The sequence below is a fragment of the Crocuta crocuta genome, unplaced genomic scaffold, assembly GCF_008692635.1.
Source record: "Crocuta crocuta isolate KB4526 unplaced genomic scaffold, BGI_CrCroc_1.0 scaffold28, whole genome shotgun sequence".
Classification (NCBI taxonomy): domain Eukaryota; kingdom Metazoa; phylum Chordata; class Mammalia; order Carnivora; family Hyaenidae; genus Crocuta; species Crocuta crocuta.
The window spans coordinates 7,639,551-7,664,248 of NW_027533256.1; the positions used below are offsets into that span (position 1 = coordinate 7,639,551).

General features: G+C 36.9%; 1 protein-coding gene across 2 annotated transcripts in view; it reads right to left on the bottom strand.

Moving 5' to 3' along the window:
• The window catches only part of WAPL (WAPL cohesin release factor), an 84,393-nt gene that overhangs the window by 20,034 nt on the left and 39,661 nt on the right, over positions 1-24,698 (bottom strand). For both annotated transcript variants that reach the window (XM_077746390.1, XM_077746389.1), the window contains exons 5-9: positions 5,329-5,424; positions 4,120-4,272; positions 3,735-3,871; positions 2,908-3,019; positions 591-818 (exon numbers count right to left, since the gene is read on the bottom strand). In XM_077746390.1, the coding sequence (XP_077602516.1) occupies positions 591-818; positions 2,908-3,019; positions 3,735-3,871; positions 4,120-4,272; positions 5,329-5,424 (726 nt within the window). The remainder of the gene's footprint in view (positions 1-590; positions 819-2,907; positions 3,020-3,734; positions 3,872-4,119; positions 4,273-5,328; positions 5,425-24,698) is intronic.

Consider the following 24,698-nt stretch of genomic DNA (forward strand, 5'->3'; position numbering starts at 1 on the left):
TACAAGTAAAAAAGCGAAAGGAAAGGAGAACTGGTATCAACCAGAAGCAACACAGTCATTTTAAACTTCAGGAGTTGTGTTGAGACTAAGGGTTACAGGCCATGACCCCAATTATGACAGACATTGCTCCAGGGAAGGCAGGTGCTTAGGAAACTTCCTTCTGAGTCTTAGGCCCTTCAGGAGTTAACCAGACATCTTGGCATACTCTGGAATATGTGAATGCTCATTTAAATGGCCCCTGAAAATCCTCTGAATCTTTCTTTCTGAAACCCACAGAGAATAAGAATTCAAATTCCTAATAGCCTAAATACAGTTATTACACTAAAAAAGAAACAAAACAAAACAAAAAACAAGGAAGACTAAAGGACAGACAAAATGCAACAAAGTTTACTGGCAAAAAAACCTAAATGCAGATGGGCTAGTTTAGGCAGGGAAAAGAATTATGCTCCGAGCTAAACCTTACAAGAAAGATTTTGCCCAATTGTTGACCAGGAGATTAAATGATCTGTCCAAAGTCACATTCCTGCTGTGACTAATTTAAAACTTTTTGAAAATAATTTTCATTTTATAAAGGAAGGAAGAAAACCTACCGTTATATTTTCTAGATCAAGATGCTTGTTGTGGACAGTTTCACAGAGTCTTCGAATTTTTTCTTTGATTTTATTCATGTCCTTTTCATTCAGTAGCTTAGCTGAAGAAGCATCTTGTTCCAGTTCCAGAAGTCGAATCATTAGATCTAAGCTAGCTCTATCAAGATCCATGTTCAAACGATCTCTACTCAATATGTACATGAGGGCAGCTGTACAAAGGGACAGATTCTTCAACAGACAAAAAGAAAGGTTAATGTATGTAACTGGTGACAATTTCAGTTTCTAAGACTGTTTTGAGATTTTCTGGAAGCCTTAAAAATGTTTTACTCAGTGAAAACTGCCCCCTTAAAATACTCTAGGAAAATATGAATTAAACGAAGAAAAGTCTAACTTAAAATTTTCCTATCAACCTTCTCTACATGAATGCTCCCAAACTAGAAAAACATGAAGTGGAATACATATTTCTTTAGCCATTCTGTGCTAAAGAGTTCACAGATCATTTTTTTCCAGCTAAACACACACACACACACACACACACACACACACACACACAATCCTGTTTTTATATGATACTTCACTTTATGATATAGTTGATAAAGTTGAATTTTAATTTTAAATCAAGAACATGTTTTAAAAATCTGTATCACAGGTATTTTTTTTTCTACAAAATAAACACAGCTGAGTTTGAGTCAATAATATAAAGCTAAGATGCTCAAATAAACATATTTAGACTCATTTCTTTATAATAAATCAAGCAGGGGACGCCTGGGTGGTTAAGGGGTTAAGTGTCTGACTTGGGCTCAGGTCATGATCTCACAGTTTATGGGTTTGGGCCTTGCATCGAGCTCTGTGTTGATAGCTCAAAGTCTGGAGCCTGCTTCAGTTTATGTGTCTCCCTCTCTCTCTGCCCTCTCCTCCACTTGCACTCTCCCTCTCAAAAATTAATAAACATTAAAAAAAATTTTTTTCTTTTTTCATTTTTAAGTGTTTTATTTACTCTTGAGAAAGAGAAAGAGGCAGCATGAGTAGAGGAGGGTCAGAGAGAGAGGGAGACACAGAATCGGAAGCAGGCTCCAGGCTCTGAGCTGTCAGCACAGAGCCTGATGCAGGGCTCAAACCCACGAACCGTGAGATCATGACCTGAGCTGAAGTCAAACACTTAACCGACTGAGCCACCCAGGTGCCCCTAAAAAAAATGTTTTTACATTAATATTATGTGCCCTCAAAATCATTTAGATCAGGTAGTTAGCATACTCTGCTTAAAACAGATACTAAAATCCAGAGTACTGAGGTAATATATTTTAGGTACTCATTAATACAACAAAATGGTCTATGTTGGGATACTCTTAACATTTGGAGTATTTTGTACTTATACTTATTTCATACATAAAGAAACATAATTATCTAAAGATTTAAACTTTGAATCTCTCATAGTAGAAAAATTTCTGACTAGGTGACTAATTAAATGCTTACAGAGCAAATTATTTTTGGAAATTAGGATGTCACAGTACAGGCCTTGGGAAATCCACTGCCCCCAAGAGTACACACTAATGCCTTGGTGCTCTCCTAACTGTGTAACAAAGCAAATTAATTCTTAGTTCTCTTCTCTTCTCCCTCATTGTTCTATATCGGCTACAACGTGGCAATGGAGTTATCTCAACTCAGGGTTAAGTACAGTGCTTTCAGTTTCAGAAAATTCAATATCAGACTATGTCCCCTAATCTGCATTTAGAACATAATTTCCTTGAGCAAAAATATAATAAAGTGATCTCAAAACACCACTATGGATAATGATTAGTGTTTTTTTCCTAACTTGAAAAACCTGACTTTTATTACATATGCTTGATTTTTAAGAGATAGTGTCAAAAGTCATAATGAAAATGAGAATTTATTTCTTTTCACAATGGGCTAGAACTAGAGTCAACATCCAAACAAAACATCTAAAAAAAATGTTTTTACTTTCAAACTGTTTTTCTCATGCTTTTAATATCAAACAGTAATTAAAGATTTTTCAGCATCTTATGATTAGAGGGAATCAATGCTTACAGAATTAAATATTTAGTATAGTATGTTAGGTATAGTATCGGACTGTTTTAATAGTATAAATTAGAGAAAACAGGGTCATGAGAAAACATCCTTAAATAATATATTAAGCAAAAACTTTTAGCATTAAGCTCTATATATTTAGCAAATAAAACTAACTGAACCCATAATTAGGAAATACTCATATATGAATAAACAATGAAGATATTTTTCAATAGCTAAATAGACTTATATTTTAAAATAATGCTTCCTAATCCCAGAAACTTAAAAATACCTGGTGGTGCTGGGAATCATCCAAGGTTTTAAAAACCATTGCTACCATTCCATGTGCTCTCAGGTGCATTCGAAAACTGGGCATGGCACATTTAGTAGCCAAGCTAATAACACTAGGAGAAAACAGACTAGGTTAGGGGGACTGAAAATAGCAAGTGCATTACGTTTTTGTTTGCATAAACCCAAAACAAGCAAATGGGGAGAGGTGTGGGGTGTCAAAGCACTACCCACAGGGATCACAATATAAAACACATGGGCAAACTGAATTATTAAAAATCTGTTGATGCACAGTACGTGATTAGGGGTGCTAGATTAAAAAAAATATTACTAACACGTGGTAGTCTTTGGTGTATTCCTTCCACTACTACCACCATTAAAAGCCAAAAGGTCTCAGCTACCTTTCATAACACTTTTGATATATCAAGAGTGTTATAGATAATGTTTGATTGGATACATTCCAATTGACTGGATAAATCAACCAAACTAAGATATTCAACCTTTTATAGTACACAAACGATTATCCAAATCAAAACATGCTGAAAACAAATTTATCACTTGTCTAAAACTTGAGGCTGAAAAATAACTTAAAAGATTTTTTATTGTAACACTTCTTTTAAACATGTGTAAACTGAAGCCTCTACTATGCTAAATGGCTACAATCATCCAATTTTCCTTTGTCCATGTAGAAATCAATCACATTCTAACTTATCACTGGCTATACAATACATTCATGACAACAAACTCATAAACGTTTGGCTCTACTCAGCTTAAGAATTTTAATTAGATATAGCATGCACACAATTATCAAATATAAAAATATGATCTTACCTAAGGCAACGTGTGTTTAGAGGCTGAGTGCTCTTTAAGCCACTTAACAGGTACTCAATGTCGTCTGTGAACTCTTGATTTTCACCAAATTCCACCACATCGTTGAAGTGCTTCACATGCTGAACAACTGTATATAACTGCCAAGAAAAAATAAGTCCACCTCTTTTATAACCATGAACTAGCATGCTTAAATCTACAGGCTTGCTGTACTTCATTTAAAAGTATATAAAACAGTTCATTATACGGCAACTAAAAGAAATGTTTTAAAATCATTGGTAGTACTAGGAAAAGAGAAGTTCGTGGATATCTGTTCAAGACATTAAAAGGCTAAATGTTACATTCAAAAATCTATCCACGTGCAGTACAACTGTATATAGCTGCTTACTTCTTTGTCTTCTTTTCTGCATTTCAGTGCAGTAACTATTTCTTGGTAGGGCTGAGTAGGTATTGTCACAGTTTTTATCACTTTGGGTGGTGGTGCAGGAGCCTTAAAAACTCCATCATCTTTTTGATTTGGTTCCTTTGAAGACAGCCTCACCTATTAATAAAGGTATTAAATTATTGTTCTAAATAAGTATAGAAAAATAGTAACAACTCATCTACCTAGTAAATTTGTTTAAAAAAAAAAGTGGGAAAAAGCCTCTGAAAGGTCATTATGGGCTACTTCAAAATTTCATGCACTACTAGGTAAGACTCACAAAAGAACCATTTGGGAATTCCTTCTGGTCTTTTTAAAGATCAGATTTCATAAACAATTTGTTATTTGTCCCCAGGACCATCAGAAGGGATAAAGAACCACAATTACATACATAAATAGCACTGATAAAAAAACTAGGAAAGGGACAAGAAAACTATAACAGATAGCAAAAGAACTTTTAAAGTATAAGAATCTGCAATTTACGGTATAAATAAATAGTCATAATAAAAGGCTGGTATATAATTCTTAATAGACACAATGATGATTTTATACTAGTAAACAAAGTTGAATATATTCAACTTAAGGAGACAGGGAACTGTACATACAGAAATCTCTATCCCTAACTTTTTTGAATTCATCCTTTGATAGCTCCAGATGACTAACGTATTACCATTAACCTAGAAGTATTAATCTATGGTCCTTCAATTATTCTGAAGAATATAATTTGATAAGAATCTTTTTCATATATGACTTGAATTGAAAGTTATTACTGGAATGAAGGACAAAGTTCTCTGAAAAATAAATGAACTACTCAAAGCTACTCTAAGATCTATGCAGGATGTAATTTATAATATAGCTCTAATAGCTAATTACAAAATTCAAATATGGAATAATTTACCCTTAAAACACTAAATACAATAATTCCAAAAGACGTGGGTCAAGGGTAAAAAGTAGTCCAATATTTTTTAAGGCTCTTATCTATAAACTAGGAGCACCAGAAATTCTATTATCCTGTCCATAATCCTCACTTCTCCAATGATTAAACTGAAGACACTCAATTTTAGTGAGGAAGTCCAAAATAAACTGTTGAAGTCAAAGATTTTCAAACTGTGAATAAAGACAGTTTAATTTATAATCTATTAAACAAAGATGAAATAAAATGTACAGTTGACTTACTGTGGCACTCTGAGGTTTTACTATTGGTGGTCCAGGCAGCTCTTCCGAGTCTGGATGGTTCCAATGTCTGGCATTATATACAGCTTTCGTAGGAGACTAGAAGGAGGAGAAAAAGATCGCCTATTTCCTTAGTTTGCATCATTATAAAAGTACCTCATTTAATAAATAAAAATTCAAAGAATACCTTAAATACACAAACATATATCCCAGACAAAGCAAGACAGACAACACCTGGCTTGTAGTCACACCGTGCTTCCGTGTCTACGGAGTCACGGTGGTACGCAGCCACAAAATCCACAATTAGTGCTGTGGGAAACCATTACCAGTCGTGTACTAACTTACTAATCAATACAGTCTATTTAACATATACTTTATTCCCCCTACCACTGATTCACAATCCATATTCTTCCAATGATGGAAATACGGCAGCTTATGAAAAGTAATAAAAGTCCATATATTCATATGTAAGTGAAACTATGGGGGCCTGATAAGTACCATTCCTGAGACGTTTTCAAAATTTAAAAAAGTAGTTATGGAATCTATACCATATATTACATAACACAGTGGAATCTAAAGCAGTACTGTGTGATACATATATGATTTCTGCAGCAAAATGTCTGCATATTCACATGAAGTGGGATGAAGATATAAACGAGCATGTTCCACTTCAGTCGAGGTTAGCGTGCTGGCAAATCAATTTAATATAAACTTAAGGAAAATAATTTTCAATTTTAGTATTCTGAATTTCAGAATTGAGAATAAAGAACCATGAATCCCTATAACCAAATCCAAAGAATTAAATCTGTATAAAAAGCACAAAAATCTTCACTTTCAAAAGGAGATTGATTAAACAGAAGCTGAGAACATTTTTTCCATTCTTTACAGAAGTTATGTTAAAGTTTGTCCTTTAATTGTCAAATAAATGTTTTATCTCCTTAGAGACTTTCTTTTAATAAGAGTATAGTAATTCACACTTTCAGTACTACATACAAAAAATAAAAGTACAGGTTGGAAGGTGCCTGGGTGGCTCAGTTGGTTAAGCACCTGACTCTTGATTTCAGTGTTCAAGTCATGATCTCATGATTTTGTGGGTTTGAGCCCCATGTGAGGCTCTGTGGTGACAGTGCAGAGCCTGCTTGGGATTCTCTCTCTCTGTCTCTCCCCAGCTGGCACTTCCTCGTGCTCTCTAAATAGACAAACTTAAAAAAAAAGAGTACAAGTTGGGAAACATCCTTCAAGATAGGCCAGATTTACATTAAAAAAATAACCTTCTTCCCTTACTAGCTGCAGTGAAATAACATCACTGGAATCAAGCATCAAAGTTATCTTTTTTCAAATAATATCTTTTAAAACAACCATGTTGTGACATCAAGGTTAACAGCGTAAGCTCTATAAGAACTGGTTTATTAAAAGATGAAGTTTAAATTGATTTGCATATTATATGTGCTAAAAAAAATATCTTAATACTAAAATGAATCTTACTTTGAAACTTACATGAAGTCTCTCACCTGTAATATGTATATAAACCCATTATTCTTACACACCGGCCTGCATAAAGTGAGGATGCATTAGTATTCTAAAGCAATTTGTGCACTCTAGCAGCGATTTAATCAGGCCTACTGAGGTACAACCACATAGAGCAGACTCAGCATAAAATTTAAAATTTAGCTCTCTATTCCTTGCTGTTTTTCTCTCAAGTATCAGCTATATAATCCATATGCCTACTAGCTGTTAGATTCTTCATTTAAGCAACTTCTGATACTGAAAGCAGTCATGAGCCCAGGAAGATAAAGGACATTTGGAAAGAACAGGTGCCTCAAAGCCCAATCGCTATACTTCTTTTTAAAAAACACTGATCTCCAATAATAATCTTCTGGATAATAATAAAGTCTCTGGTTTCACAGGTAACAAGACAGCAGGGCAAATCTAAATTCAACAGACCACCTTTCAGTTAACTGTGAGTGGTAATATACCTAAGCAGACTTAGGAACCAGAGAGTGTACATTAAAGTCCAGACGAACAGGGAGCTCTACTACTAGTTACTCAACATTTCACTCATCTGAGGATTAAATGAAAATATGTAAAACATTTAGAAGAGTGCCTGAAAGAATATGTGCTCTGTATTAACTACTATCAATAATATTAATGATAATAGTTATGTGATGATGTGTAATTCTGAGTCTAGCATCTCCAAAAGAACACTGGAGTATATGGTCTACTCATCTAACAGAGAATTGCAATGAGCAAATGAAATAACTGACATGAAAACACAGCAAGTATTACTATTATAAAAATCAGACTGGGATACACACTGTTCTAACTCATCTCAAAAGTCTTTAAATATAATATCATTGATGAATACAGATGGAAAAACTCTCAACAAAATGCTAGAAAACAGAATGCCACAGCACACTAAAAGGATCATACACCATGACCAAGTGGGATTTACCAGGAGAATGCAAGGATAATTCAAAATACGAAAATAAACTAATGTGATACATCAAACTAAGAGAATGGACAAAATTCTGTCCATCATCACAATTTGGTGCAAAAAAAGCATTTGCGAAAATTGAACACCCTTTCATGATAAAAACACTCAACAAACTAGACATGTAAGAAAATTACCTAAATATAATAAAGGTCATATATTAAAAGCCCAAAATGTAACATACTCAACAGTAAAAAACTGAAAGCAGTTTTCCTTTAAGATTAGTATTAAGGCAAGGATGGCCATTCTCACCAATTCTATTTAACACACATACCAGAAAAGCTATTAGGAAACAGAAATAAGATATCCAAATTAGAAAAGATGTACAATTTTATTTGTTCACAGATGACACCATCTTGTATGTAAGAAAACTCAAAATATTCCACCAAAAAAACCCCCAAACCATTAGAACTAATAAATATATTCAGTTAAGTTGTATGATACAAACTCAACATACAAAAATCTGTTGCATTTCTAAGCAATTAACAAAGAACAATAGAAATCCAAAAAGGAAATGAGGAAAATCCCATTTACAATAGCATAAAAAAGAAAAAAAGAAACTTTAAGAATAAATGCAGGAAGCAAAAGACTGTACACACTAACAGGTACAAAACATTGCTGAAAAAAATTAAGGAAGACACAAATAAATGGAAATGTATCTTGTGTTCATGGATTATAAGACTTAATATTGTTAAAATGGCCTTACTACCCACAGGGATCTACGGGTTCAATGCAATTCCTATCAAAATCTGGGCACACACCGAAGTGAACTGTTTATGTGGAGACTACATAAAAATACTATGTCACATGCTAAGGTCACTCAGTGAAAGTGATGGTGTATATATAGTACCTGCAAAAATAACACATAGCAATCAACTTTTCATAAAAGATGAAAATCATCCTTATTATTCAGCAACCTATCGAAGTTTAACTAGGTTATTCTGACTGCATCACTATACTACGCTTACCTTTAGTCTTGTTAACGTTTTTCTGGCTTAAAAGGTAGACATATCACATTAACCAAATTCTTTTTAACTTTTCGCTGTGTTAAAATATTTGTGGGTTCTGTGTGCTCTGTAATCTACTAAGGAGAATATTACAAAATAATTAAGAAAGCTCCTTAAGAATACTCAAACCAGGGTGCCTGGTGGCTCAGTGGGTTAAGTGTCCAACCCTTGGTTTTAGCTCAAGTCATAATCTTGTGATTTCAAGCCTCATGTCAGGCTTCACACTTACAGCTCAGAGCCTGCTTGGGATTCTCTCTCTCTCTGCCCCTTCCCCAGTTGTGTTCTCCTTCTCTCTCTCTCTCTCTCTCTCAACAAATAAACAATAACAAAAAAGGAATACTCTAACATTTTTTTAAGTTTTTAAAATGTTTATTTTTGAGAGACAGGAACAGAGCATGAATGGAGAAGGGGCAGAGAGAGGAGACGGAATCTGAAGCAGGCTCCAGGCTCTGAGCTGTCAGCACAGAGCCTGACATGGGGCTAGAACTCACAAACTGTGAGATCGTGATCTGATCTGAAGTCGGAGGCTTAATCAACTGAGCCACCAAGGCACCCCTTTATTTTTCTTTTTTACATTTATTTATTTATTTTGAGAGCGAGAGAAAGTGAACAGGGGAGGAGGGGCAGAGAGAGAAGGAGAGAGAGAGAGAATTCCAAGCAGGCTCCACAAAGAGACTGACGCTGGGCTCAAACTCACAAACTGTGAGATCATGACCTAAGCCAAAACCAAGAGTCAGCCCTTTAACCAACTGAGCCACCCAGGCAGCCTGAGAATACTATAACATTTTAAAGATTTGGAATCATTTTAGCATAGTTCAACTTTAGTAATCTTAAACACATACTGGGGCGCCTGGGTATCTCAGTTGGTTAAGTGTCCGACTTCAGCTCAGGTCATGATCTCACGGTTCGTGGGTTCAGGGCCCGCATCAGGCTCTGTGCTGACATCTAGCTCAGAGCCTGGAGCCTGCTTCAGATTCTGTGTCTCCCTCTCTCTTTGACCTTCCCTGCTCATGCTGTCTCTCTCCCTCTTTCAGAAATAAATAAAACATTAAAAATAAATAAATAGATAAACGCATACTATTCTATTTAACTCTCCAGGGGCATGACAAACAAGAAGAACCCTAAGTACAACACTCTACTAGTGAGCTAAGGGAAAAATATTCCAGTAACAGATCTATGGGAGCATTTATCCATGAGATAGAACCCAGTTTCTATGAGAACAATGGATAAAAACTGGGTCTACACAATTTTAAGGCCAAGGCCATGCTTAACAGATTGGCTTAACTGAATCATAATTACAAAGGAGAGGAAAGAATTCCGTCACCAAAAGCTAAGAAGAAATGACAATATTATGCTATCCTTCACTGAGATAGCTCCCAAAAGGGAAAAAATCTGGATAATAGCAGTTAAACCATATGAATTTTTTTAAAACAACAGTACCAAATTTATTTGAGTTTTAAAGAAGACTATGTACTAAATGAGGACAAAAATAGTAAGCTGATTAGAATTCATCTAGCCTTACCCACACAAGGATATCATGAGAACAAAATCGCACTCTAACCAGTAATTCAATCAGCATGCTGTACGATGAAATGAGTTCTGAAAGAATCAAGTGCTGCAACACACAACTGTGTGTGTGTGTGTGTGTGTGCGCACGCACGCACACAAACATGCACCCATGGTATTTTAGTGGCTTTTAAAAAAAAATGTTAAGGAGTTTTAAAAAAAATTTTTAATGTTTATTTATTTGGGGGGCGGGGGGGGAGACACAGTTTAAGCAGGGAAGGGCCAGAGAGTGGGAGACACAGAATCCGAAGCAGGCTTCAGGCTCTGAGCTGTCAGCACAGAGCCCACATGGGGCTCAAAACTCACGAACTGTGGAGATCATGACCTGAGCCAAAGCCAGACACTCAACCAATTGAGCCACCCAGGAGCCCCTTAAATGTTAAGGAATTTTTAAAAAGATGGGTGATAGAAGCAGAGGGAGTTTGAGGGAGAAAGGTTTATAAAGATTAGAGTAACTTCAGCTTTTTAAAATTCTCCTTTAATCATAATTACACAATCTCAAATTGTTCCACCCTATGACAAAAAATAAAAACCTTAAAAAGATTTTCATATTTTATTAAATATTGTTCTTACTGCTAAGAACAAGACATTTATAATAGGTTAATACAGAGCGCTATGCAGAGAATATAATCCACAGGTACAAGGGAGAAAGTAGAGCTGAAAATCTTTTCTACTGGATACATACAATTAAACTCCATAAATAAGCCTTTTAAAGAAATACCCTATGAAAAACAAGGCACACTTCTTCTCAGTTATTTGCTGAGCATAATGCAAAAGTGTAACTGGTAGCAGTGACTTTATTAAAGCAGACCATGGTTGGGGCACCTGGATGTCTCAGTCAGTTGAGCATGCAACTCTTGATTTCAGCTCAGGTCATGATCCTGAGGTTGCGGGATTAAGCCCCACATTAGATTCCGCACTGAACATAGAACCTGCTTAGAATTCTCTCTCCCAGAGTACCTGGGTGGCTCAGTCGGTTGAGCATCCAACTTTGGCTCAGGTCACGATCTCACAGTTTGTGGGTTCGAGCCCCGTGTCCGGCTCTGTGCTGACAACTAACTCGGAACCTGGAGCCTGTTTCAGATTCTGTGTCTCCCCTTCTCTCTGACCCTCCCCTGCTCATGCTCTCTTTCAGAAATAAATTAAAAAAAAAAAAAAAAAAAAAAGAATTCTCTCTCCCCCTCTGCCTCTCTCTCTAAACAAGAGGTGGGGGGTGCCTGGCTGGCTCAGTTGGTTAAGCATCTGACTTCAGCTCAGGTCAGGATCTCAGGGTTCATGAGTTTGAGCCCCTTATCGGACTCTCTGCTGTCGGCACAGAGTCCACTTTGGATCCTGTCTCCCTCTCTCTCTGCCCCTCCCCTGCTGTGTGCTCTCAAAAATAAATAAGAACTTTAAAAAAACGAATAATAATATTTGTAAAATCCTTTTAAAAAGCAGACTATTGTCACGTTAGAATTGAAATATAATTTGAGCATAAACCATAAAATATCCAGATAACAAAGCATAAATTCAATCCTTGGAGCTTTATGAAAACTAATACAATTTAACCTACAATTCAACAACTATAAAAAATACTAGAATGAGCCACGATCAAATTATCAGCTGAAACAAGGATATCACGGTTTTTTTTGCTTTTGTTTTTTAAATGTTTTATTTATTTTTGAGAGAGAGACAGAGACAGCAAGAGCAGGGGGGGTCGGAGAGAGAGGGAGACACAGAATCTGAAGACAAGCTCCAGGCTCTGAGCTAGCTGTCAGCACAGAGCCCAACGCGGGGCCTGAACCACAAACTGTGAGACCATGACCTGAGCCAAAGTCGGACGTTTAACCGACTGAGCCACCCAGGTGCCCCAGGGTATCACGTTTTAGAACTAAAAATGCCATTAAGTATATAATGGACTAGTTGTATTAAGGTGAGAATTATCAAATTTAAAAATATGAAAAGAGAAGGTGTAAATACCATGAGACACATTTAGCTAGAAAACATCCATTTCCCCTTCTTCTTCAACAATACATAGTTAGAGGAGCACCTGGATGGCTCAGTCAGTTAAGTGTCCAACTTTTGGCTCAGGTCATGATCTCACAGCTTCTGAGTTTGAGCTCTGCACTGGGCTCACTGCTGGCAGCACAGAACCCACTTAGAATCCTCTGTTCCACACTCTCTCTGCCCCTCCCCCACTCAAGCATGCACCCTCTCTCTCAAAAATAAATACACATTTTAAAAATGTCTTTTAAAAAAAAGAATATGTAGCTGGACACATGCTTGTCTTGACTTTCCAACATCTCTTGCTGCTTGTGTGGGCATATACCTAAGTCCTAGTCAACGATGACTGAACAGAAGTACAGTATGCCTTGTGGGTTCTGGTCTTCTAGGAATGGATTGCTGCCTCACAGCTTCCCATCCCTTCTATACTATTTAATAGGATAGAGATGACAGAACACTACCACAGAGGAAGCTTGACTCTGACAATACAGCAACTTGAAAATAGTCCAAGGGTAAACAGCTTAGGACATAGAAAAGTACACTACCTACTTAAAAATTTATTTGGGATTTCTTTTATAGTAACTAAGCTAAATCCTAAAAAATGTGAACAATCTTCAACTGAAATTAGGACCAAATAATTATAATGATGTATCAAATATAAAAAATTTTCCCAACACTCTATTTGTGTATCTACATAACCTACACATGTATAACTACAACTTAAAAGATGTAAGCAGGGGCACCTGGTGCCTGGGTGGCTCAGTTGGTTAAATGCACAACTCTTGATTTCAGCTAAGGTCATGATCTCACCGTTTGTGGGTTCAATCCCACATCAGGCTCTGCACTAATAGTAGAGTCTGCTTGGGATTCTCTCTCTCTTTCCCTGCCCCTCCCCTGCTCACCCACTATCTCAAAAATAAATAAACATTAAAAAAATAAACAATTAAGAGATGTAAACACGTAAGAACGGACAAAGAATCAGGAAAAAAACCACAATCTAAACCCAACTTTAAAAAAATTAGAATTATATATACTATATATACTCAGAGTGATTTCCAAGAGTTATTACTAAATTTAAAAAAGTACAAAAGAGCACATACAGATGCTACTTTTTAAATAAGAAGGAAGAAAAGTAAGAAAATTTGTGCTTATTTTTTAAAAAGGAAACACAGGGGTGCCTGGCTGGCTCAGTAGGTAGAGCATGCATCTCTTTATCTGGGGGTTGAGTTCAAGCCCCATATTGGAAATGAAGCCTACTTTTAAATGATGAATAAGATAGCAAACACGGAAAGGATAAAGTGGAAAACAACGAAGTTGGTTCCCTACACAAGGTCGGTGATGGGCTGGAACATTTCTCAACGAAGTGACTCTTCACTGAATTGACCTTTTTGTATATTTGTGACTTTTGGAAGCATGTTAACATTGTAAATACTCAAAAAACAAATCAATAAGAATGGAAGGGGAAAAAACTTAAAACTGAAAGCAAGCCAGAAAAAATAAACCTATTCATAATTCAAATGAATACCAAACACACTGAAGAAAAAACAGAAAGACAGACTAAGAGGCAGGCAGACAGAACTAATCAAAGCAAATTACAAACACAGTACTTCACTTCATAACCTCAGTGGATAGCAGCATAGGGTGGTAAAGTGCAGGATTGCAAAAATTAAAATAAAAATCCTGAACACATTAGGCTTATTGTAATACAGTGGACAAAGCAATTCTCTAATTATTTGAGGTGTATTATAGGTTTGAGTCAATGTGTTGATGTTGCTGGGAGTCAAAGTTAGGAGAGAAGGCGAGAAAGAATCCCATGCGGATAGCTTAAGACACTGAAGACAGTGTGAACTCATGACTTCTAGAACGGGTATGTGCATGTGCAGAAACATGTGTGCATGTGAACATATATATGCATGTTTTCTACTGCCATCTGCTAAAAGGCATGAAGCAATGAGCACATCTAGTGCCCAGATCCTGGTCTCTAATAGCATTGCCCATAGGGAATGGGGACTCATTAGAGAATGGGCCTGATTCCAGGGCTACAGCAGAGGTACAAGATGAACCTGGAACATCATGTTCTGTCAAAAAAATAAGGAAGTGCTCATAAAATATGGTATGTTACAGGCACAAAAGAGTCAGCTTTAAGAGGTCCAAAGAGCACAAATTTAGCTCCAAAATAAATAATGAATTATAAGCCATTAAAAAAGAGAGATTCATAAGTCTATACTAATAAAAGAAAAAAAAGGGAGAAGTGTGGTCTCATGCAGAGTGCTGAATGTGGAGGAGTATGAAAGATGGGGATTATTTTGCAACCAGCATAGTAATAAACACTGGATCATGAAAGAATCATCATGTATACTGAATCTAAAAATATAATCTAATGAAAGATAGGGTATTTGAATAGTCTTAAAGTATCTCCTCAAAGACTGCTTTTTAGTTACAAGGAAAAAAATAGTTATATACAGTAGAAGAATAGACAAGCCCTTGTCTTGGTGATCATAATGAACATCCTCCAGATGTGACACCCTGAAAAGAATATATCATCACTTAAGCAGTATCTGGACCTTGAATGAATAACCTAATTCAATCAAGAATAAACTTGAGACTAAACCAAAATGCGATGCCATTTTTTAAAGGGATCAGGGTGTGTCAGTGTCATAAAAGACAAAGATTATGGAAATACCCCAGTTCAGAAGAGACTAAAGAGTATTTCATTTAGAACAGCTAAATGAAATACCTCACTCCAGACTGGATCCTGTACCAGAAGAGGAGAAAATGTTACAAAGGGCAGTATGGTGTCAACTAACAAAACTGAAACAACAGATTAGGTAATAACATTGCAACAATGTTAAATTTACTAGTTTGATTACTATGATGTGGACCTACAATTGACTTGGAAATGCACACTGTATTTAAGGATAAAAGGCCATGATATATGTAACTTAAATATCCAGAAAAAAAAAAAATCAAGCATGCAAGTATCTGGGTATACACACACAAATACAGAGAGAGAAAGAACAATGAAAAAATACATGTTAAGTTAATCAGGATAAGGAATGTTCTTTGTAATATTTTATTTTTGCAACTCGTCTGTAATTTTGAAAATATCTCTGGCACACGCTGGGTGGCTCAGTCTGCTAAGGGTCCAACTTCCACTCAGGGCATGATCTTGCAGTTCATGGGTTCAAGCCCTGCATCAGGCTCTGTGCTGAAAGCCCTGCATCAGGCTCTGTGCTGACAACTCAGAGCCTGGAACCTGCTTTGGATTCTGTGTCTCCCTCTTTCTCTGCCCCTCCTCCACTAGCACTCTCTTTCTCTCAAAAATAAATATTAAAAAAGAAAAGAAAAAAAGGAAAGTATTTCCACATTTTAAAAAATGTAAGTTCTCTTAGGGGTACCCGGGTAGCTCAGAAGGTTGACTGTCAGCTCTTGATTTCAGCTCAGGTCATAATCTCGTGCTTCTTGAGTTTGAGCTCTGCGCCGACTACACCAAGCATGCTTGGAATTCTTTCTCTCCCTCTCTCTCTGTCCCTCCCCCAATCCTGCTTGCTCACATGCATTCTCTCAAAATAAACAAGCTTAAAAAAAAAAAAGTTCTCTTAGAATACTTATAAAATAGAAAAAGTAGAAATCAGGGAACCTGGGTGGCTCAGCTGGTTAAGCACCCAACTCTTCGTTTTCAGCTCAGGTCATGATCTCACACTGTCAGCATGGAGCCTGCCTGGGGTTCTCTCTCTTCCTCTCTGCCCCTCCCCTGCCTATGCTCTCCCTCTTTCTAAATTAAAAATATTTTTTAACTTTAAAAATAAAAAAAGGTAGAAATCTTTTATCATTCTATCTGTTAGTATTTTAATTTCCATGAAGCAATTATATCAAATGCAGATAAGACTGACGAAAGTAACAAGTCAAAGAGTTATAAAAAGATGAGTACAACCTTAGTACAGCCAATCTTACAAGTGGGAAGGGATAAAGATATCCTTCATTTATAAGCTGAAATTAAATTGTTAATTAAAATAACCTACTAATAACAAATGAAAAACATTTTTATGCTTATTTTTTTCCATTAATTTCTACACCCAATGTGGGGCTCAAATTCATGACCCTGAGATCAAGAGTCACATGCTCTTCCAACTTAGCCAGCCAAGCACCCCAACAAATGAAAGTTTAATAGCAATACTTACTTGATTGAGATACAGAAAAAGATTAAAATATCTTGGTACAAGGGTGGTAAGGGTTTTCTATTTTTAATAGTCCTTCCTAAATAAAAAGTAAAGGGGCCACTAACAACCATCTCTGCCCTAGCTTCTAAGAAGCTCAAAGTTGTATCCCTGGTAGGCTCTAGGAAATCTATCAAAACAAAAGACTGGAATTTTGGCTTCACCTCATTCTATTCCTTACTGTTTCTCAACAAAATTTCATTTATTTTTAACCTGGTTCTACCAAATTTCTATCTATTTTCTCCAATGTTTTTTATATGGGCAACATATAAATCATAACTAAACATAAACAGATACAACTGTATTTCAATTTAACATAAAATTACAAATCAAGTTAAAAGTAGGGCTAAAACAGAAAAAAAAAAAAAAAAAACGAGACCGAAACAAGAAGAGACCATTAGTTTTGGAGGTAATCCTTACATTCTTTATTTTTTAAATGCTTATTTATTTGGTGGGGGGGGCGGTGAGAGAGAAAGGGAGGGAGGGAGAGGGGGAGGGGGAAGAGAGAAAGAGAGAGAGACGCACACACACCCAAGCAGGCTCTGGAGCCTGGACCCCGATGCAGGGCTTGATCCCAGGAACCACGGAATCTTGAGCTGAAATCAATGCTTAACGGACTGAGCCAAGGTGCCCTAATCCTTAATACTCTTAAGTCTTCATGAAAGGGAAAAAAGAAATCTTATTTTTTTAGACTTCAAGAATAAAAAATGTAATGACTATCATACAACACATACATGAATCGAGGGTTTACATTTCTGGACACGATGTTGTAACAGGGACCAAATTCACTTTTCCACATGAAAATAACAAACTGAACAAAATCTATGAAACAGTTTTCAGGTAATGGATCAGATAGCACAGCACAATGATCCCTAAAAAGGCAAATATATGAGGTAAGCCCTTTAACTGCCTGAGTTTTCAGGGAGTGACACAGGAAGGAAGAATTCACAGTCCAACCAGTAGCAGTCTCTCTTACTGAGATGGAACCAGGAGCCCAGGGCTATGAAGGTGGCAAGTTTGTAGAGCACAGTACCAGAGGAGAGAGCTGTTCAAAGAACTCTGGATATACAAAGGGTCCCCACCAATATATAGCTGAGTAATGATGAGCAAATGTGTGAAGAAAGTACCTGAGGTAAGGGAAAGAACTTCCCTCAGAAGAGCAAGGAAATAATCTAGGCTGTTCTATCCCAGACTTGGACAAAGTTCATGTCCCCACTAGCCACAGTGAAAAACCATGTAACTCAGGGGAATCGGGTGATATATTTCCAGGGGAAAAGAGGTAAACCCTAAAAGCTGCTCACCCACCTAAATTTAAATGCCTTGTAAGAGTCAAACATAACTTAAATGTATTTCAGAATAAGTCAAATCATAGAAGGAAATATCCAATGTCCAACAAAGTAAAATCCTAAATAAATAGGATTCAATCAAAGATTTTCAGGCCTGCAAAGAAGCAGTAAAATACGACCCATATTAAGAAAAATCAACTCACAGAAACAAACCCAGAAACAATACAGATAATAGAATTAGTACACAAGAACATTAAAAATAATTGTAACTACATTCCACATATTCAAGGTAGAGCAAACACTTACTACATAAAGTAGCATAAAAGACAATAAAGATACAAAACAGATCTAAACTTAGAGATAAAGATTGTTAATGGTTGGCAGGCACCCTCCTACACTGTTGGTGGGAATGTAAACTGGTGCAGCCCCTCTGGAAAACAGTATGGAGNAAAAAAAAATTCTTAATGGTTGGGATTAATAGCTGATTACAAACTACAGAACAACTTCAAAATGTAATAGCAGAAACATAAGAAATATAACAGAAAACAAACAATCCAACTCTTAACTACAGAGAACTGATGATTACCAGAGTAGAGTTGGGTGGGGGATGTTGAAATAGGTGATGGGGATTAACTGCACACTTATCACAATGAGCCCTGAGTGGTGTTCAGAACTGCGGAATCCCTATACTACTGGGAACTAATATAACACTGTATTGTTAGCTATACAGGTAATTAAAACTAAAAATATAGTAATACAGATTTGTGATTAAAAAAAAAAAAGAAAAAAGTTAAAGTATCCCATTCTAGCTTAGAGGATCTAAGTTACTTTGAAGAGATGCACAGCTTTAAATAAAGAATTTCTGGACACAACATCCCCACAATTACTTTAACCTAATAATTTCCAAGTAAACTGGACCCAGTTTGGGGTTGGACTTTACAACCCAAATCTGGTATTGATCTCTTCACAAAAAGCACCACTATGCAGTGCGCCTCTCAGACACTGTTTCATTTAAATTTCACCCAAAGTCGCCAGTTTCCCCCAAATCTGACAAAAACTTTTCTTTGGTAAGATGTGCCATCGTTTCTCTGGCATGCGATATGCTTTATTGCTCTAAGTCAATAATGTTCTGCCGGACTACAGGTTTTACTGATGTTCAGCTGACTGAGGTAGGACTAGTTTGACTTGAGTTCCGAAAGAGGAATGGAGGAAAAAAATATTTGAAGGATACTGGCTGAAATTTTTCCAAATCTGATAGGCTTACCAATCTTGAAATAATAAAAATATATGTATTTAGTACTAAATATTCCTTGCTGAAACATACTTCCATGAATCCCAGAAATAAACACTTATGAACTCCTTCTGTATCTCAGAGACTAAGAATGTGAAGGTAAAAAAAATATGGCACACCATTGTCAAAAAATTACACATCTTTCGTTAATTTACAGTCATCATCAGCATGAAGTCCTCAGAGTATCAAGAAAATAAAGTCTAGCTAAGAGTTTTCTGGATGTCTGAATCCGACGAACTCTAAATAAAACATATTACAAACTGGAAAGACAAATTCCAAAAAATAGGCACCCTAATATGCAGGTACACACTCTTTGGCTAAGTGTCAAATTTATGTCAAAGCTCTCAGGTTCTTGATAAACCTAAAACTATTATTTTCTCATTTCAAACTTCATTTTCTGGGAAATAAGTTAAAAATATTGTGAACTTTCAAACTTTAAAGGCACTTAAACTACAGAAAATAAAAAGATTAATAGTTTTATTCTTTATTAAAACCCCTCCAGACTAAAATATTACAAGAAAAAAAACACAATAAAAAGTAATTTACACTTTCCTAAATCTTTATGTAAATCAGAATAACTTAAGTACCTAATTTACTATTTAAGCTAAACTCCACCTATATAAAAAGATGACAGATATTTCTGCTCTGAAACACAGTGAGGAAATATTAAGACTAACCAAAAGTTCTCATAGAGAGAAAAACATTCTACCTCACCAGGCAGCCTTTTACAGACGTATTCTTTTTCGTATCCTCAGCACCTAACACAATGAAAGCAAATAGTATATATATGTTTAATAAAAACAATCACAAAGAAAACGCCAACTAAAACTGACCTTCTTTCATACCCTAGATCAGGCAGAACATGCTCAGCTTCAAAACTTTTTGGATCAGTCACCTAGGAGCTATAAATGGGTAGTTGTGGCTTTTTACTTATACACTTTGGCCAGTAGCAAGCCGATGGCCAGAGTCTCTCTCTCTCTCTCTTTTTTCACGGCACCACATCCATTTATATCTCAGGTTTCTAGTCCATGAAAATATAGTAAATTTCACACTACCATCTTTATTACTGGATCCCCCGATGATCAGTGAATCCCCAGACACAGAACAAAGGTAATCATGAATAAAACAATTTGATAGAAAAATAAGCTAATTCATGAGAGTGAGTTTTAATTGCTGGAGGAGGATACTGTGAAGGAACATCTGCTCTTGGGTGGGAGGTAGAACTACTTGTCCTTTAAAAATCTCTACAGTTGTTAAGAGTTGACAACCTATATAAATTCATTTTCTGAAACAAAAAAAAGTTTATAAAATTATAAAGTTACACTTACCTTTNTCCCCTCTCTCTGACCCTCCCCTGCTCACGCTCTCTCAGAAATAAGTAAAACATTAAAAAAAAATTTTTTTTTTAATTTTAATGTTTATTTATTTTTGAGAGACAGAGCACAAGCAGGGGAGGAACCGAGAGAGGGAGACACAGAATCTGAAGCAGGCTCCAGGTTCTGAGCTGGTAGCACAGAGCCTGATGTGGGGCTCGAACTCATGGACCACGAGATCATGACCTGAGCCGAAGTTGGAGGCTCAACTGACTGAGCCACCCAGGCGCCCATTAGCAAGTATACAATTTACACTGATAATCAAATTTTATTTATTATTATTTTTTAAATGTTTATTTTTAAGAGAGAAAACGAGAAAGAGCACAGGGCAGGGTGGGGGTGGACAGAGGATCTGAAGTGGGCTCCTCAGTGACAACAGAGAGCCCAATGTAGGGCTCAAACCCATGAACCATGAGATCATGACCTGAGCCAAAGTAAGATGCTCAACTGCCTCAACCCAGGAGCCCCAGGTAATCAAATTTTAATTCAATTCAATTACTCAGAAGCCCACTATCCAATATCATACTGAATGACAGAAAGGAAGAAAAAAAAAAGTCCACAATGTTCCTTTGAGAGTCTGACAAAAGACAGTGCCAGATGGGTACAACACTAAACTATAGGAAAATGTTAAAAATGAAGATAATGTTGGGGCGCCTGGGTGGCTCAGTCGGTTAAGCGTCTGACTTCAGCTCAGGTCATGATCTCACAGTTCGTGGGTTTGAGCCCCGTGTCGGGCTCTGTGCTGACAGCCAGCTTAGAGCCTGGAGCCTGTTCCAGATTCTGTATCTCCCTCTCTCTCTGACCCTCCCCTGCTCACGCTGTCTCTCTGTCTCTGTCTCTGTCTCTCTCAGAAATAAATAAAACATTTAAAAAATTTAAAAAAAAAGAAGATAATGTTTAAGTATTTGAGAAGAGAACTGAAACAGAGACTGACAAATACAATTAGTTTCATCAGTGACCCAACAGCAGTCTTTACTAGCAAAATAAGATGGCCGAAGTCCTAGATAAAATAGAACCCTCCAAGCACTGAAGGTTAGGATGGTCACACAGATAATGCCTTCAGAAAAGAGGGCAGAAAGGCAGCAGCTGAATGGAAAGCTAGAAATCAAACAAAAAGCAGGGAAAGCAAAAGAATTTTTTTTTCTTATTTAACTTAATATACTTAAAGTATAGAAGTATATTAGCACATATATGACAACTGAAAATAACAGAATGCAGGGAAACAATATCCAGATACCAGAAATAGGATGGCATTTTTTAAAATGTTTATTTATTTTTGAGAGAGAGCATAAGCAGCGGAGCAGCAGAGAAAGAGGGAGACAGGGAATATGAAATGGGCTCTGTGCTCATAACAGAGAGCCCAATGTGAGCCTAAACACACAGATCATGAAATCACGACCTAAGCCCAAGTCTGATGCTTAACCAACTGAGCTACCCAGGTGCCCCAGGATGGCATTAAAAAAAAAGGGGGGGGGCATTAAAATTGCCAAATGACCAATAAAACCACATACAGAAACAACAGGCACTTAAATTCAGATATGTTCCAACTTAATTCCTCAAACTCTCATTTTCTCCCTCCCTTTAGCAAGTGACAACTTTTCTTGGTTATCATTTCAACTATTCTTTTTTTTTTTTTTAAAGTTTATTTATTTTGAGAGAGGGAGGGAGCGAGAGAAAATCCCAAGCAGGCTCTACACTGTCAGTGCAGAGGCCCAATTCGGGGCTCCACAAACTGTGAGATGATGACCTGAGCCAAAATCAAGAGTCAGACACTTAACTGAGCCACCTAAGCGCCCCTCAACTATATTCTCAACAGAAATTTTCTTCATCCTGCTCATCTTCATTCCGCCACATGTGTTTCCCTACCCAGCCCTCAATCCTGCAATGAACAACCCTTCTCTGTATCCCTGGTTAGGTGCTGGGGAAGATTATCAAAGCAGCATACTTGCATACTTAAAAAGTGAATGTTTTCAGGGCGCCTGGGTGGCTCAGCTGGTTAAGCATCCGACTTCCACTCAGGTCATGATCTCACCACTCATGAGTTCAAGCCCTGCTTTGGGCTCTATGCTGTCAGCTCAGAGCCTGGAGCCTGCTTCGGATTCTGTCTCCCTCTCTCTCTCTGCTCTTCCCTCCTCATGTTCTATCTCTCTCTCTCAAAAATAAAAAGACACTAAAATTTTTAAAAAGTTAATGTTTTCTAACATGAGGAGAGGGGCAGGGAAAAGAGGGACCTCTTGGCTAGTGGCACTAAAGCTGAGGAGATGGCCTGTGTGGTCAGGAAACTGGTTATTACAGGAGGATTGAGAAAAAATATAAATATGTTGAGAATAATGGAAACCAGATTTCTGTCAGCAAAGTAAAATGTAGAAAGACTAGAATAAAGCATGGTGTTGCACTCAAACTTGAGTTATTAGTGTGAACTCATGGTTCTAAATATAGATACAAAGTAAGTGTGTGTGGGGGGGGGAGAAAGAGAGAGAGAGAGAGAGAGAGAGAGAGAGAGAGAGAGAGAGAGAGACATATATTTACGTGTTTTCCAGCTCTGTCAACTCAAAGGCTTAGAGGCAATGACAACCCAGAAGAAACAACCATACCTAACAACCAGACTTTTATTTATAAATACCATTTTCCACTTTTCTACTGAAACAAAACAGGGGTCTTGAGATAAATGGTTGGTTCAAGGGCTAGGAATGTATATGATGAGTCTTCAACATCTCAGCAGGTCAATAGCAAAGAAATGCAAAATAGTTGGACACATCACAAGTCAGTTTGAAGAAACATCCACATGCCAACTCTACAACAATCTGAGTGTTAAAATAATTATAGTATCATTTCAATAACAGCAAAAATGATTAAATAAAACAGGAATCCATGTTCCTACTTACATAAAGAAATGAGTATATAAATATATACATACACATATTCTTACACACATGGATGTGAGGAAAAGATCTACCTTAGAGGAGAAGGCCAACTGCTAATAACTGTAGAAGGAATGATGTAATTAGAAAAAATCATTCAATAACCATCATAGTAAAAAATTGGTCTGAGCAAGAATGAGTGCTAAAACTAGTGGGTGAGACTTTAATGAGGAAAGCTGAGGAACCTGACCAACACCAAGGGATCAGTTCATATCAACAGTAATGGTACAAACTGACAACTGTGTGCCACCTGTTATGACACAATGAGAACATAGCATCTCTTCTATGGTATTTCTGCCAAATACATATAACCTAAACCACAACACAAATTGAAGAACATTCTAAAATTAACTGATATGAATGCTTCAAAGATGTCAAAGCCACAGAAAGACCAGGAAAGAAAGATGTTCCAGACTGATGGAGACTAGAAACTTGTCACAACTGAATACAACATGTGATTCTGGACTGGATCATGGGCTCTTTATTGGGGGGGGGGGGGATTTGTTTAGCCATAAAGCCATTGTTGAGGCACTTGGTAAAATCTGAATGGGATCTGTGACTTAGACTGTATTCCTGTATCAATGTCAAATCCACCTCCTGGTTTTGATGGGAATGCTGTAGCTACAGAGGAGAGTGCTCTTGTGTTTCAAAAGTACAGACTAAGGGATTTAGGAATAATGGGCATCAAGCCTGCAACTTATTCTCAAGACACACACACACACACTCCAATGGGAGGAAAGCCCACTTTGACCCCACAAGACATTTAGCAATATCTGCAGACATTTTTGGTTGAAACACTGGCAGTGGGTTTGAGGGGTTGGGGGACGAAACATGTTCTACTAACATCTAATGGATAGAGGCCAAATATTTTACTAAATATCCTCCAATTTACTAGGACCAACACTACAATTAAGATTTATTCAGTCCAAAACATCCACAGTACTGAGGCTATGAAAAAACCAATAAGTAGGAAGGCTTGCCACCACAAGCCACCTCTTCACTCAGAAATGAGGTCATTACTGTCTTTAAATCTAATCAGATTAGAGAGGACCCAGATACTCCCACTGACCTATCAGCTACATGAAGGTGTTTCTATTATAATGGAGAACTGGAACAAGGGCTGAGAACATTTCCTACACCCACCTACTTACCCCCCTCTTCTTTCTCCTCTGGAGATTTGGGGTAACCTACATAAAAATCCCTTTGAGAATTGAGCGTATCTATTTTTCTGCACAGAC